General features: G+C 33.4%; 1 protein-coding gene across 1 annotated transcript in view; it reads left to right on the forward strand.

The window, feature by feature from the left end:
* The window catches only part of PIK3C2G (phosphatidylinositol-4-phosphate 3-kinase catalytic subunit type 2 gamma), a gene marked incomplete at its 5' end in the record, with an annotated part of 318,729 nt that overhangs the window by 99,283 nt on the left and 203,290 nt on the right, over positions 1 to 16,156 (forward strand). The window contains 1 exon segment of the mRNA XM_081248761.1: positions 6,634 to 6,822. Coding sequence (XP_081104887.1) covers positions 6,634 to 6,822 — 189 coding nt within the window.

Genomic DNA, 16,156 nt, shown 5'->3' on the forward strand with positions numbered 1-16,156 from the left:
AATTTAATTATAATGGCAGATTAAAAAAGAACAGAAATAAATCATGTTTTAATAGCACTAAATTAGTAACTAAGGAGTACTTAAATTTTGTCAAACAGTAATTCTCTGGGGAAAAAAAAATACCAGGAAGAATTATAAGAGAATACTAATTCTCTCTTTGTAATTATTATTTGACTTTAATATTTGGTAATATCTAAGCCACAGCTTATGGTGCTCATTACTAACCTGGCGAAAGCATAAAACTAAGAAAGCAACTCTTTGTGTGTGTGTGTGTGTGTGTGTATGTATATATATACACACATATATTTATGGTGATATATATATAAAACATACTAAAGCATTTTATTCCAAGAATAAGAAATTACTTAAAGATTTTGAATGGGGTAGTCATGTGATCTGAATAATCTTTTTGAGTGATTCTTTTGACTACAAATTGAAGAATGGATTGGAGAGGAAGTAAGTGGAAGCAAGCAGTACAGCAGAGTAGCTTATGTAATATTTTAGGCAGGAGGTCATGGTCACTAGAACTAGGGAGATGGCAGTGGACACTGGTAGTAATGGCTAGATTTGGAGCATATTTGGAAGTTGAGAAGATGTGACTTCATGATTATTAGTAAATAGGAGTTAAGTCAATTGAAAAACCAAAGAATCAAGTTAAGTCAATGGAGAATCTAAGGTTTTTGAATTGATGAACTGGGCAGATGTTAGAGCCATTTTCTGGAGGAGGAATAAGTTTGAGACCGTCCAGACTAAGGTGTTGAATGTGATCAAGCATTCCATTTTATGTAATCTTGTTACTCCCCTGATCTCTAATTTCAACTTGTCTTACTCTTTTCCTCATTCACTTCAAGCTAGTGACATCAGTTTGCTTCACATACTTCACATGTGCTATATTCCTTCTCCCATCTCAAGGCCTTCTTATTTGGTGTTTCCTCTATATGAAATACTCCTTCCTAGTTCTTTACATGACTGAATCATCTCACCCTGTAGGTTTTCACTTAATTGTGATCTTCTCAAAGAGCCCTTCTTTGATCACCCTACCTAATGGTGTTTTTCTCTCTTTACAATCTAACTTATTACCTTTTATGTTATCACACTTAGCAGAATCTATTATCATCTTGTTTATTAATGTGTTTTTTTCTTATTAGCTTGTAAGAACTGAGAGAACAAGGAACCTATCTATCTGTTTATCACTACATTTCCAGTGTTCTACACTGTGCCTGATAAATAATATGTGTAAAATAAATGTTATAATGAATAAAGTTCCTTTGCATAGAATTTGGTATAAAAATTACCTTAAGGATTGAAAATGTTGAAAGACCCTCTTATTCCTCAAGACACATATTTTGATGATCCATTTTTATACTAGATTATTGTCATCTTAACTAGGTGAAGCATCTTTTTATACTCCTTAATCAAAAATATAAAACCTTGCATTTAACAAGTGTGTCACATATCAGAGGCTAATATATTTGTAATGAGAGATTTTTAATATATAAAAAGGTACTATACTTTGAAATTTTAAAATATTCAAACAAAAAATATCAAAACCAACAAATAATAAGCACAGTAACTGCCTTTAAATATTAAAGGTTTGTGTTTTTAAATTAACCCCAATGATTTCTAACTGGTTTTATACTTCAGTTTCTATTTAAGAGAATAACTTATACTATAAAATAAGTAACATTTTCCTCTGTTTCACCCACTCAAATATAATTATCAAAGCTCAGTAGAGTACAATTTCATTCTGGACTGTGAAAACAGATGGAAACCAGCCTTCAATGTGATAAAACTTGTGTTAGAAACAGATTAAATTCATTTTCAAAATACCATATTTTATCATTTAGCTGGTGACTTAATTATTCCTTCTTTCAAATTGGTCAAATGTAATCAGTCAAAAAGTTCAGACTCAATGAAATTCAATGAAAATGTACCTATAATATTTGTAAAAATAAGAAAAACACCTTCTGATGACAGCTAAAAGAATATGTCAAATATAAAGAAAATCCTGGAACATAAGGTATAAAATAATTTGGTATGAAAGAAATTATGCTTCCACTTCTAGCCATGAAGATTACCTATTACTAAACTAATCCTCCTGAATTAAAGAAATATGACACAAGAAAAATACATATGAAACAACTGCTCTCAGAAATTGAACAGACAGGCCTTGAGGTGAACCCATGAATAAAGTGACTTTCATCCCAGAGGCATTTTCTGTATCATAGATCTGGGAGATATAATTAAAGAAGAGCATGCAGGTCTTGCTGAGATTTAAAAAAAAAAAAGGCAGAAATCAGAGTTTATTGATGCTGAGGCAGCTGGAATTTACAGAGCATAATAGTAGAGAAAAGGAAGATGTACAGGTGTGAAATAAATGTAGGTTCTAGAGGTTGCCCAGTGCTGGGAGACATAGAAATTCCGACTAGTAATAATAGAGAAAGATCACCACACCCCAGCATTCAACAAAGAAATCAAAAAGATGCATATTAGGAGTAAGTGTGCTCTAACCTGAGATTAAGGACTATACTTGGCCTAGCCTAACAAATCGTAAAAACAAGCCTCAAAAGGATCAAGCTGATCTGCTAGTAATTAAATGGACTACTAAAAAAATTGAAACATTCAACACTCAAAAGATAGCAAAATGCAGAATTTTAAAGGTTTAGTGTACAATCAATAATTGCTAGACATAGGAAGAGTCAGGAATATATAATCATAGCCCAAGATGGGGGACAGCAGTTAACAGAAACAGACCCAAATATTTTACAACTATTATAAAGACTTTTATGGATTTAAATAAAAAGATATGTATGAGTGAAAAAATGAAGTCTCAGTAAAAAAATGGAAATTTAGGAACTGAAAAACACAATATCTAAATTTTTTAAAAATCACTGGAAAAGCTTAATAGATTGCATAATGAAGAAATAAAGAACAGTGAGCTTGAAGAATGGGCAATAGAAATTATCCATGTTGAAGTACAGAAAGAACAAAACCTGAAAATAGTGATAGAACCTTGTGACCTGTGGGGCAATATCAAGTAATATAATATGTGTGTATTGGACACACAGGAGAGAAGAGAGGGATTGAAGTAAAAAAAAAAAAACTGAAAGAAATAATAGCCAAAATTTTACAAGTTTGATTAAAAAAGAAATCAACCCACAGATATAAGAAGCTTAGCAAATCCCAAGCATGTGTGCATGTGCACACACACACACCACCTAAATACATTATAGTCAAATTTCTGAAAACTAAAGATAAAGATAAATTTTTTCTAACGCATCAGAGAAAATCAACAAATTACATCCATGGGAACAACTATAATTCAGCAGATTACTCATTAACTGAGGATTTCTCATTAGAAGCAATGGAAGCCAAAAGACATTATAACATTATCTTGCATTTTGAAAGGGGAAAAGAAAATACATCAACTTAAAATTCTATAACCAGTAAAATTACATTTCAAAAATTAAGGCAAAATTAAAATGTTTTCAACTAAGCACAGCTGAGTTAGTTATAAGCTCATCTGTACTATAAGAAATCTTAAAGAAAATATTTCATGCTAAAAGAAGTGATAAGTAGATGGACACTCAAATCTACAAGAATAAATGAAAAGCACCACAAAGGGAACACAGGTAGATAATAAAAATACACATTTTTACACGTTTATTAATTTATTTAAAAAAATAATTGTTTAAACAAAAATAATCACAATATACAGCTGGGTTTGCAATATATGAAAGTAAAATGTGTAACAACTACAATAATAATGAGAAATAGAAAAATAAAAGCATCGTGTTCTAAGATTCTTATACATAAGGTAGTGTAACTAATTGTGGTTGACAGTGATATGCTAAAAAAGAATATTATAATCTTGAAAGAAACCACACCCCCCAAATTTTAAAAGTACATTTAAAAGTCAAGAAGATGACAAAAATTAAATTTAAAAAAATCCAAAAAACAGGAAAAGAGGAGAAATAGTTTGGACAAAAAAATTAATAACAATATGGTTGATTTAAACCCAATCATGTCAATATTCTGTTAAATATAAATTAATAAAAACCCCAATTAAAAGGCAGAAATTGTTAGCCTACATTACAAAAGAAATATCCAACTTTATGCTGTTTACAGGCATATATTTTAAAATAAGAACTCAGCTTGATTATAGTTAAAAGAATGGAAAAAGATATACAAGGAAAATCATACCATCTTGAAATATTTGGAAAAAATCATTTGACAAAATTCCACACCCATTCGTGATAAAAACTCACAAAACTAGGAGTAGAATGGAACTTCCTCAGACTTCAACTCCTGAGTTGAATCTAGATCTATGGAAAAATCTAGAGTTAACATTGTATTAAGTGGTGCAAGAATGAGTGCTTCCCCCCTAAACTGGGAACAAAGCAAAGATGTTTGTCTAAATAATCCTCTTCAGTGTTGTACTGGAAATCCTAGCCAGTGCACTATGGCAAGATAAATAAGTGATAAATGTATAGAGGTTGGAAAGAAAGAAATAAAACTGACTCTATTTTCATATGAGTGATTATGCAAGATCATAGCATTTCAGGTTAATGTGCAAAATGCAATTGTATTCCAGTAAAAAATAGAAAATAAATTTTATTTTTCAAAATTCTATTAATAATATCAACATCTCTACATTAAAAAGTACAAAACTTTGCTAAGAGAAATTAAAGAAAATCTCAGTAAATGGAAGGATATATCATGTCATTGATTAAAATAACCCTTTTATTAAGATGACAGCTCTAGTCCTCCCCAAATTAGTGATAAAGATACAATTATACCCCCATTAAAATGTATAATTTTTTTTCAAATAATCAGTATGCTTTTAATTTAAACTCTGAAGAGTTGGATAATATTTTTAAATGGGCAAAAATCAAGTGTGGGCAAGAATGCCATACAGTTGGTTCTATCATACCCTACACATGATAATGTAAAATATTACAACCACTTCAGAGAATAGTTTGACAGTTTCTTCAAAAGTTAAACAAAAATGTGACATACAACCAAGTCATTCGCCTCCTTGGTACTTTCTAGGAGAAATGAAAAATACACCCATATGAACACATGCACACAAATGTTCTCAGCAGCTTTATTCATAATATCCCAAAACAGGAAACAACACAGATGTCCATCAAATATGAGAAAGGATAAGCAAATTGTGATATATTCATACAAAGGAAGAGTACTCATTAATTAAAAGGAATAATCTACTGATACACTCAACAATATGGGTAATTTAAAAACATTATACTGAGTGAAAGAAGCTATAACTAAAAGAATATTTACTCTATGATTCCATTTATTTGAAGTTTGAAAATAGGTAATATTAGTCTAAAGTGAAAGAAATCATACTAGTGCTTGCCTTTGGTGGCATAAGAAAACTGTTTTATATCTTGAAAAGTGTGTAGTTTTTACTTGATATATGCATTTGGTAAAATGTAATTAACTGAATCCATGCATTCTCTTTTATGTAAATTATGCTTCAATAAAAGAAGGTAAAAGAGAAAAAAATCACTGTTCAATATTGAAAAAATGAATTCAGTTAGGAAAAAATAACTTGTTTTAATACCATAGAAATAATTTGGTTATGGAATTTTTTCTTCCAGGGCTTTCTGGTGAGGAAGGTAGTGACAAAGCAGAAAAGGAGCCTAAATGTACCTCAAAAATCGTCCTCTATAATCCAGTTCTTTCACTTTGCAGATGAAGATGGCTTCAGAAGAAATTGTAGAGAAATATTGATATTTAAAATCTTTCAATAATTCTTATTATCCTGCTTGGGAGTTTTAGTTAATTTAAGCTGAGCAACAGAGTATCAGTTTGGAGGAGACAGTGTTGAAAAGCTGTCACTGTCATGTGAGAAATGCTGTCCTTCAGCTGAACCATGGTCTTGAATGCTTTTGCTGGAGTGTAAGCAAAACATGGTAAACTGTCAGTGAATCAGTGGCCTTTGTCCTAGACTTAAATCTTCTGTTGGGACCACTCTCCAGAGGGAAACACTTGAGCACTTAAGGAAGTCCTATTCACTGGCATTTTAACCTCAAACTTCCAGCAAACTCTGAGAATTTAAAGCCAGAATCCAGGGATAAATTGAGATCTTTGTTTTTGAACTTCAGAGCAAAAAGTTTTCTGAACTCTGATTGAAACTTGCTTTGAAATGAAGGAATATGGTCTTCAAAATGTGCCATTTCTCCACAGGCCCACTTGGGTCTAAGTTAATTTATAAAGAATGTAAGAATGTTTAAGCAACTTTGTTCTAAGTAGTACATGTTGCAGGATTCAGATAAACTTGGTCTGCCTTAAAGGAGACAGAAACTTTGCCAACCAAAATGACGTTTTTTTTAAAAAGTGGCAAGCATAAGAGTGAGGAAAAATAAATGTGAATTATCTGAACTGGTTTATTTCATTTTATTTTTCTATAAAAAAATAAATTTAGTGGGAAATAAGCTGATAAAATAACCTATCAAACTGTCCCCAAAAGATAAAGGACTTGTTTTCCAAAATAAACTAAAATAAAAGTCAAAGAACTAGACTAACATTTTGTACTGTGTATTTACAGCAAACATTTATTAGTGTAGCAAACTCCAGTAAATTATAGTTTCCAATCTGGTTTTGCAGACTCTCTGAGGAAAAGAGAAGATACTTATGGTTTTATCGCCTCTACTGCAATAATGAAAATTGCTCCCTTCCTTTGGTCCTGGGTAGTGCCCCTGGATGGGATGAAACAACTGTTTCGGAAATGCATACCATTTTGAGAAGATGGAAATTTTCTCACCCTTTGGAGGCACTTGGACTTTTGACTTCCAGGTAAGAATTGCATGACAGGCATGACATTACTAATGAGAAAAATTTGAAGAGAAAAGCTGTAGTACTATATGATTAATTCAATAGCAATTCCATTTGTTTCCAATTTCAGTAGCTATGAATATTAAATTTAGATAAATGTAAACTATGAATATAAATTTTAAACAAATCTAAACTGTAATTGTGTCTTCTGTACTAAACTTGAAATATAATTAATGGCCATAGTATCTTAAATGGAGAATCTAGTTGCTCTTACAGAAATAACAACCAAAAAAAATTGAATAGGGAAAAATAAAATTCTCTACTTGTCCCCTTCTCAAAAGAAAAGAGTCCTTAAAAATTAAAACAATATCTTTTACTACTGAAACATGCAAAGCCTGGCAAAATACCCTGCTTACAGTAGGTTTTCAGTTAATAAGCCAATGATGATGACAAGAATAAAAGGAAAAGCTATCCCTTATATATTCTTCAGATCTTCCCTCAGAATAAAATGCATGGGGGTAGGGGATTGGGTGGGGCAATGATGTCATCTTCTAGTTAAGGAGAAGCATGAGGGAACAAGTGTGGTGTCTGGCTCTGGTTTGGGGAAGCAGCTCTTCCTTGGCTTCTGTTTCATATTCAAAGCCAAGAAGAGATATTTTAAGTCTGTCTTGATGGCATCAGCTCACTGATGCCATGAAGAAAGCCTGCAATCTCTAGAGTCAGAGAAGAATTGTGACACCCAGTTCTATTCTAAATTCTCTCTCAAGATCCTGATGAAGGAGAAAGGAGGGAGAGAAAGTGACACAAAGGACTTTTCAAAGGATTTATTTAGGTTTATTTTAAAATTTGTGTCTTTTATAAAACTTCTAGCATGGGAAAGGAAGAGAAAGTGCTTTCTTTTTCTATTATTTGTAAGCGTTAATAGGTTCCTCTGAATCTTCCAAGCTCAAAATTTACAAATTATCTTAAAATCCGACATGTTTTGTGCCTCTCACGTTGAATATTTTATTTAGTTTTCTGATGTCTTCCATTAATTACTGCATGCCTAGATGCCCACTCTTCCTTGATAGATGATAGATAGATAGATAGATGATAGATAGATAGATATAGAATTTTTCTTTTAGTTGAGCTTGCAGCTTTTCCCCTTTTTATAAGGCTTCTTCTAGGTGGATCCTTCCTTGATCTTGCCAAGTAAAATTGATCACATCTTCCTAGTACAGTGCTTTGTTTCTTTATGAATTACATTTTATTGCAATGTGTTTACATGCAACATGTGAAACATGTAATTTGCCCATATTGGACTGAGAGCTAGTTAAGGCAAAACAGTTCATCATAGTGTTTCTGTTTCCCAAGGGCTTAATAATACCTGGGACATAGTAATTACTCAATATTGACTCAGTCACTCTCAAAAATACATTATGATTATTTATACTACTTTATTTTAATATTTAAATTATATTATTTGAGGGAATCATCGATTATCTTTATTTCCTACATCTCCTTGTACAGGTGAATGAATTAATGAAATAATGCTATCATAAGAAAATCAATGAACAATTGATTGGTTTCATTGGAATTATTTACAGTTCATACTTGTGTTTCAAGAACCTTCTGGAAAAAAATAAGTTCTCATTTCCACCTTACTCCTAACATCTTTTTCTGATTTAGATAGATAAGAATAGCCAATATATACAAAAATTTTTTGCTAAATTCTAGTTGTTTTTGGCTCAAGTAAGACTTAGAATATTAGCACAATTATTATTTTGTCATTCCTGAACTGATTAGCTCATAGAAATTTGGCTCAAAATGTGAAGGTTAAAAAAACAAAGTGAAGGTAACAATTCACAGAGTAAGAGAAGATTTAGCAAATCATATATATGATAAGGGAATTGTATTCAGAATATATAAATACTCTTACAACTCAATAACAAAACAATAAATAACCCAGTTTTTAAATGGTCAGAGGAGGACTTCCCTGATGGTCCAGTAACTAAGACTCCCACTTCCAATACAGGGAGCCCGGGTTCGATCCCTGGTCAGGGAACTAGATTCCACATGCCACAACTAAGAGTTTGCATGCCATAACTAAAACATCCCGCGTGCTGCAACAAAGATCCCGCACACGGCAACGAAGATCCCATGTGCTGCAACTAAGACCAGGCGCAGCCAAATAAATAAATATATTTTTTAAATAAATAAATAGAGGATCCAACATTTCCCCAAAGAAAATATACAAATGCCCAGTAAGCACATAAAAAGATGCTCAACATCATTAACCACTAGGGAAATATAAATGAAAACCACAATGAGATACCACTTCACACTAACTAGGATGGCTATAATCAAAAAGACAATAAACACTGGCAAGGATGTGAAGAAATTGGAAATCTCATATATTGCTCAAGGGAATGTAAAATGGGGCAGCCACTTTGGAAAACAATTTGTCAGTTCATTAAATATTAAACATCAAGTTACCATATGACCCAACAATTCCACTCCTGGCTAATACTCAAGATAAATAAAAAGTAGGTTCACTCAAAAACTCCTACATGAATGTTCAGACCAGCATTATTTATAATAGCCAAATAGTAGAAACACTCAAATGGCCATCAGCTAGTGAATGGATAGATAAAATGTGGTCTATCCATGCAATGTAGCAGTATTCAATAATAAGAACGAATATTAATATATGTTACTACATGAATGAACCTTGAAAACATGCTAAGCAAAAGAAGCTAGTCACAAAAGACCACGTATTGTATGATCCATATATGAGATGCCCAGAATAGGCAAATGGATAGAGACAGAAAGTAGATTAGAGATCACCTAGGGCTAGAGGAGAGGGAAAATAGGGAATGAGTGCCAATGGATATGAGGTTTCTTTTTGTGGTTATGGTTCCACAACTCTAGAAACATGCTAAAAATCATTACATTGTACACTCTGAGTGAATTGTATGGTATTTATATCTCTATAAAACTATTAAAAATATTTAAAGAGTAATTGTAAAGGTAAAAACTATGACTATATCTCTAAAGCATAATTTTTTTATGGGACAACTTTCTAAAGTTTCTAAAGCATTAACTGGTGGGGGTTTTTTTTGGTAACTTATTATTGTTTTATTAAGATGTACCTTGGTCTATTTTAAAGACATTTAAATGTGTTAACTAATATTTTTTGTTAAGTCCATGTAATATATCTTACAAAAATCTTTGTCAGAATGAAGCCTGTAATACTGATTAGTTTTCTTGCTTATAAAATAAGAGGATTCACTACATGGACTTCAATATTCTGATTGCTGATAACTAAGCATAATTCTGTTTATAGGAGCCTTCTCTACTTAAAGAGATGCTGAACATCTATTTGATTCCCTTAATGTTTTAAATATAAAGATCATATTTTTACTTAGTGCTCCTTAATACTACTTTGTTTTATTATCTACAATAACCTTAAGGCAAATACTATTATTATTCCAATTTTACCATTGAGGAAACTGAGGCTTACTGGGGTTAAGTTGCCCAACTGACATTAGTAAATTAAGGAGCTAGAGTTAAATCCAGAGATTTGAAGCTTGCAATCTGAACACTATGACTTACAGCCTTCCTACATAAATACATACTATTTGTTTACATACTAAATATGTAAATAAAACTATTGTAAAATAGTTTGATTATAGTAAATAGCAGTACTTACCGTCTTATGCTTGGATGTTTCTACTTCACTGTGTAATTGCTTTTTTTCTGAATAACCAGATATTTAGAGGTTATAGGGACTGGTTTCAAAATAGAGTGCTGTTTATTAAGCGTCATTCAGGGAACTTAGTAGAAACTGGATTTATTTGCACATTGAACAGTTCCTTATCATGCATCAAAACAGGTCACCGAAAAGGTTAGAGTACTTCCATTGTACTTATCCTATGACTCCCACTCTCAGTTTAACTGAACTATTAAAAAACTTGAGGACAAGCTGTTTCCAGAAATGAACCTTTCAACTTCTCTAAATTCAAAAGCTGACCTCTCTGAGAATAAACAGTTTATGCTTGTTAAGTGAGTTGTCAGGGTGAGTTCTTCAGAGGTCTGTATTTTTTCTCCTTTGAATAGTCTTATTTTTTCAATGGCTTAACCTCCTGAGAACTGGTGTGCTCCATTTCTAGCTTGGATAATTTTTACTATTGTTGATTACTTAATCCTGTTTGAAGGTTCACCACCTCCTTTTGGCTTACTTTTAGCAAGAGACATGTTGAGATTTGATTTAGCTCGTGTGGGCCATAGGGTGTTAATATTTCCATGACTGAGTGTTAGCAGTGTGTTCACCAGGTATTGATACTTCCATTAGAGAAGGCAGTACTGTCAGAATACCAGAGACCAAGAGCTAAGGTCTGTAGTTCTTGGCAGATGCCTGCTGTTTTCTTGAACCCTGGTGCACAGGTGCAACTATTCAACTGCTAATAATAAGCAGAAATTACCCAAGGAATTAGAAGGCAGTTCAAGGGAAGTATTCATTTAAAAATAGTAACTCTAAATAGGCATCAGAGGATTACATCAGAAGCTTAAATAAAAATTTGACAAGGTACCAGAACTTGCCATCCTACATGATGTGAAATTATTGTTTTGCAGGAAAAAGAGCAATCCTTAATAGGCAGTGCCTTAGCTTTCAAAATCAGTTTCCTTGGAAAAATGTTCCACAAAAATGTTTGCACCAAACCACTATATTCTTTATTGTAGAGATTAATTAATGTGTGCTAAAGCTATTCTTAACTAGCATTGTAAGCAGGCAGAATAGAATATGGAAAAGGTAGACAGTTATAACTTCCACATCTGACTAAGTAATCAAGTGATGGATGATGGTGTATCCTTTCTATTTATTTATTGAGCAAAAATATGTGTACATGGAAATTGGCATGCAATGAATCAAAGAAGCCAAATTGGGTCATAATGACTGTCTCTAAACAGTTTAGAGGGAAAGACTCAAACTGAAGATCACACAATATACTCTATACTATAATCAAAGTATTAGGTGCTGTATGCCCCCAAGGAAGAGAGAGGCAGATTCTCTCAAGGAAAGTAAGAAAAGCTTCACAAAGGAATTAAATTCTGACTTGAAACATTCATAAGAATTTCCTGAATGGAGAAAAGAGAAAATGGCATTCCAGGAAGAAAGACTAGCATGGTCACAGTTATGGAGGTTCAGAGAATAGTAATTTAATATAATATTAGGAGGGAATTGTACTGGGAGACAAGGTTGAAAAGGGTGGTTCAGTTTAGGTCATTTGGGGCCTCATGAGTCAGGTAATTACTAGGAACTAACTTTACTGCAGCCCATGGAATTTTAAGAATGGGAGTCATACAATGAGATTTATTTTATACAGGGATAATTCTGTGAATTATTTTGAAGGGTGGACTGAAAATAGAATAGAATAAGAGCAAGGATATTAGATAGATGCAAGCATTGAAATAGTCTACTTGAAAGATGGTCTGGGCCTGATCAAGGCATCAGTAGAAATTTACAGAACAGATTTGAGAAACATTTCAGAGGAAAGTGAAAAAGAGAGAGGAAATAAGGAAGACTTGGAGCTTTCTGATTTGGGTAAATGATAAATAATTACATCATTAACCAAGACAAGAATTATAGAAGAAAGAGCAGATTTGGGTAGTGAAGTTGGATGCCATACTTCAAGGCCCTGAAGAGGAAATGGAGAAAAATAAATTGTGCCTCTTGGAATAGGATTGCTAGTAAAGGCAAGAAGATCACTAAAGTTGGAGGAGGTAAGAAAAATATTTTGATGTTTGGGGTTCATATGTTTGTTGAAATAAAAGACCTTCAAGCATGTTTAAAAACTGAGATGAGGGCCTCCCTGGTGGCGCAGTGGTTGAGAGTCCGCCTGCCGATGCAGGGGATACGGGTTCGTGCCCCGGTCTGGGAGGATCCCATATGCCGCGGAGCGGCTGAGCCCGTGAGCCATGGCCGCTGGGCCTGCGCATCCGGAGCCTGTGCTCCGCAACGGGAGAGGCCACAAGAGTGAGAGGCCCGCATACCGCAAAAAGAAAAAAAAAAAAAAAAAAACTGAGATGAAAGATGCATGAAGGGAAGATCAGAAAACAGGGATGGATGAACTGACAAAATGAGATGGCACCAACAGCCAACAACCTGGACCAAAAATGCAAATAGAAATTTTGTCAAGGAGAGGAAGAGAGTAACTTGTTCCTCTCAGTTGGGAGGGAAGGAAAAATATGAATATGATTTTAGATAACTATGGATATGGAAGAGAAAAATGTGAAAGTTTCAGTATTCTCCATGAAGGGAGAGTCAAGGTGATATACTAAAAATGAAAAATGTAGACGTGCATAAACCCAAAGATATGTATCTTGCCTTTGTGTACTTTTGAAGAGTTTCTGGAGTTGCTTCCATATTTCGTGGTTGATAATATAAGCTTTGAAATCAAACATATCTATCTCTGCCACTTATTACTTGAATGACCTTGGACAAGTTTTGGGAGTAATAAGCATCATGTACCTTACAGGATAAAGTACTTATGAGAGCTTTCAGTAAATACTGCCAATCATTTTTATCGTCATTATCCTCTTCATCATAACTATACTTTTAAGAGAGTTTAGAGTTTTCAGATTTTTTTCAGTGCCAAATTATAAATATCAATAAATTCATGGGAACAATTTCATTTCTAGTAAGCTTCAGTAAGCTTAAATTCACTTGTCAAAATGTATATGTTAAAAGAGTTAGCAACTTAATAAATATTTGACAATGGAATAATGACTTATAGCTTACTTATTAAGCTCTTTTACAATATGTTATGTGATTCAGCCTATAAAACAATCTCTTTAATATTGTTACCAACATCTACAAATTCCATTTTACTGATCCTCATTTTACAGATGAAGAAACTGAAACCCAATTTGTCTATTCATTCACTCAATAGGTACTTATTGATGGCCTACTTATGCTTGGCCCTGAAGCAAGCATATTAAGCAAAAAGATACATAATCTTGCCTTTATGAAGTTGCAGTCTACTGGAGGTGGGGAGAAATAGGCCACTACCAAATTATAAATGTAAAATAACAGGTGTTATAACAGCTCTGAGTGAAAAGCACATGGTTCCATGATAACATAAAGGACCCAAATCTTTTCTCCAGAGTGGGAAAATTCTTCCCTGAGGAAGTTATGTTTGATTTCAGATCAAAGATGAGTGAGAATGAATTGGTGAAAAAGGAGAGTAAGAGAAGAGCTTCCTGGGAAGAGGGAATCTATGAAATGCGGAAACTGTGTTTAAGAAACGGGAAGAAAGCCAGTGTGCCTAGAATCCAGGGAAGGAGTGTGTCATATAAGATGAACAGATATGTTCAGATGGAACTAGAAGATCATGTTAAGGTCTTCTAAACAGGACCATGTTAAGCAACTTGGTCTTTATTCTGATAGCAACAGGAAGGCCATAAATGATTTTCAGTGAGAGAATATTTTGAATTGACCTTCATCTTTCAAAGATTCCTCTGGTTTCTGAGTGAGGCATGGATTTGGTGAGGGAAGGAAAAGTAGATGAGAGAAGATGAGGTAGGAAGCTATAGAAGTAGTCCAGATGTCAGAGAATGGCAAGTCAGCCTTAGAAGGTGGTGGTGGTGACATAATAAAATGAAGAGAATCAGAACATTTAGAAGTAAAAATGACAGGATTGACTGGGGAGGAGTAGTGAAAAAGAGGGGTATCAAGGATTACTTTTTAGGTTTCTGTCTTATGTAAGTAGGAGGATAATAGAAGCATTCCCTAAGATGGGGCATGCTGGGTGACAAACAGATTATAGAAGAACAAGAACCCTGCAGTTCAGGCTTTGTATGTTGGCTTTGAGGTGTGCTTGAGATGACTGGTGGTGGTTCAACAAAGATATCTAAGCTAGAGACCCCGATCTGGAAATCATCCAGAGAAGAATGTGAATTAAGTCAAGGGTGCAGATAAATTTGTTTAGAGAGAGAGGGCATAAGATAAGAAGAACCTTTATATTTAGATTCAAAATCCCTATTTTTTTTCTTAACTTCATGTTGCTTTTGCATGTAATGTCTAATGCATCCAAACACAAAATCTCCCCATTGTGCTTTCAATACACCACTTGCTTAAGATAGGACCTTTCTAAGCTTATCTATAAGTAAAATCAAAATGCAATCATAAAGAGGAACAAAATCAATAACTACTCTTTAATTTTAAATAATAATTTTAATTAATACCATGACTATATAGTTAATTCCCAATATCCATGCATAAGTCCATAGACTATCCATCAGGAAACGTCTGTATAGTTCCTGTGTCCCTTTGGGCCTATGATTCATTCTTATTCCTTTTGGTTCATGACTGGACCAATGCCCCAATCCAAACATACAAATTACACTGCTCACTATTATATGTCTCTTTGATCCACTTAGAATGAAATAAAATTAAAAATAAACCCAAATTAGTCTTGTGCATATCATATAAGCATATATGATAATATCTAGTCAAAAGGTTAGAAGGCCTTGCTAGAAAAACTGGCCTAGTATTCTGGATATTTGGAGTCTAGTTGCAGTGTCACCATGAATGACCTTAGGAAAACAGCTCAAACTCTCTGAGTTTCAGTTTCTTCATCTGTACAATCAGTAGGTTGAACCAGGTCTCCAAGTTTCCTTGAATTCTAATATTTTGTAATCATGTGAAAATTTTTGAAGGAACATGAATTATTCAGTAGATAGAAGTTGACGATCATCTTAAAGAAGGCTTATTCACCATTTTTCCCAGAAAAAAATTTCTTCTGTCACGTCTGATTGTTTTTTGAAAAATAGCAAAGATATTCATATTGACATTTTTCTTCCAAGTTGATGCTGAGTGTGTCATCAGACTCAAAACCTGTTGGAAAAACAGTTCTGTACTTCTGATGGTTTTCTAATTCTAACCTGACACTGGGGCTTTTAACTGTGAATAGCCTCATGGCATTCTGCCTGAATTCTTAGTGTGTTTTCAGAAGTCTGACATTTCTGTTACACTTAAATTTGACCTCAGATTTCTTTGCTTTTCAGTTTACTCCAAGCTGCTTTTTTTAAAGGTCATTTGTTACATTGCATTTGGCTTTCACCCATCACTTTAAAAGTTCTTTGAGTAAGGTATTGACCCTATATCGTTTTTCAAACTAGAAAAAGAAGAACAAAAGAGAAAAAGAAAGTAAATAAGAAAAAAGTAGAAATGACAAAATAACAAGTCAAATGGAAAAAGTGGAAAGATGTATTTTTCTGTTGAAATTTCACTTCACAGTTCCACTGGTCCTGTTGAAGCTTGTCTGAATCCTTTGTGATATTCCTATAGCCCTCTGAGATGAGAGAAATTATA

This window comes from Mesoplodon bidens (assembly GCF_964165515.1).
Source record: "Mesoplodon bidens genome assembly, chromosome: 11".
In the NCBI taxonomy this organism is placed as follows: domain Eukaryota; kingdom Metazoa; phylum Chordata; class Mammalia; order Artiodactyla; family Ziphiidae; genus Mesoplodon; species Mesoplodon bidens.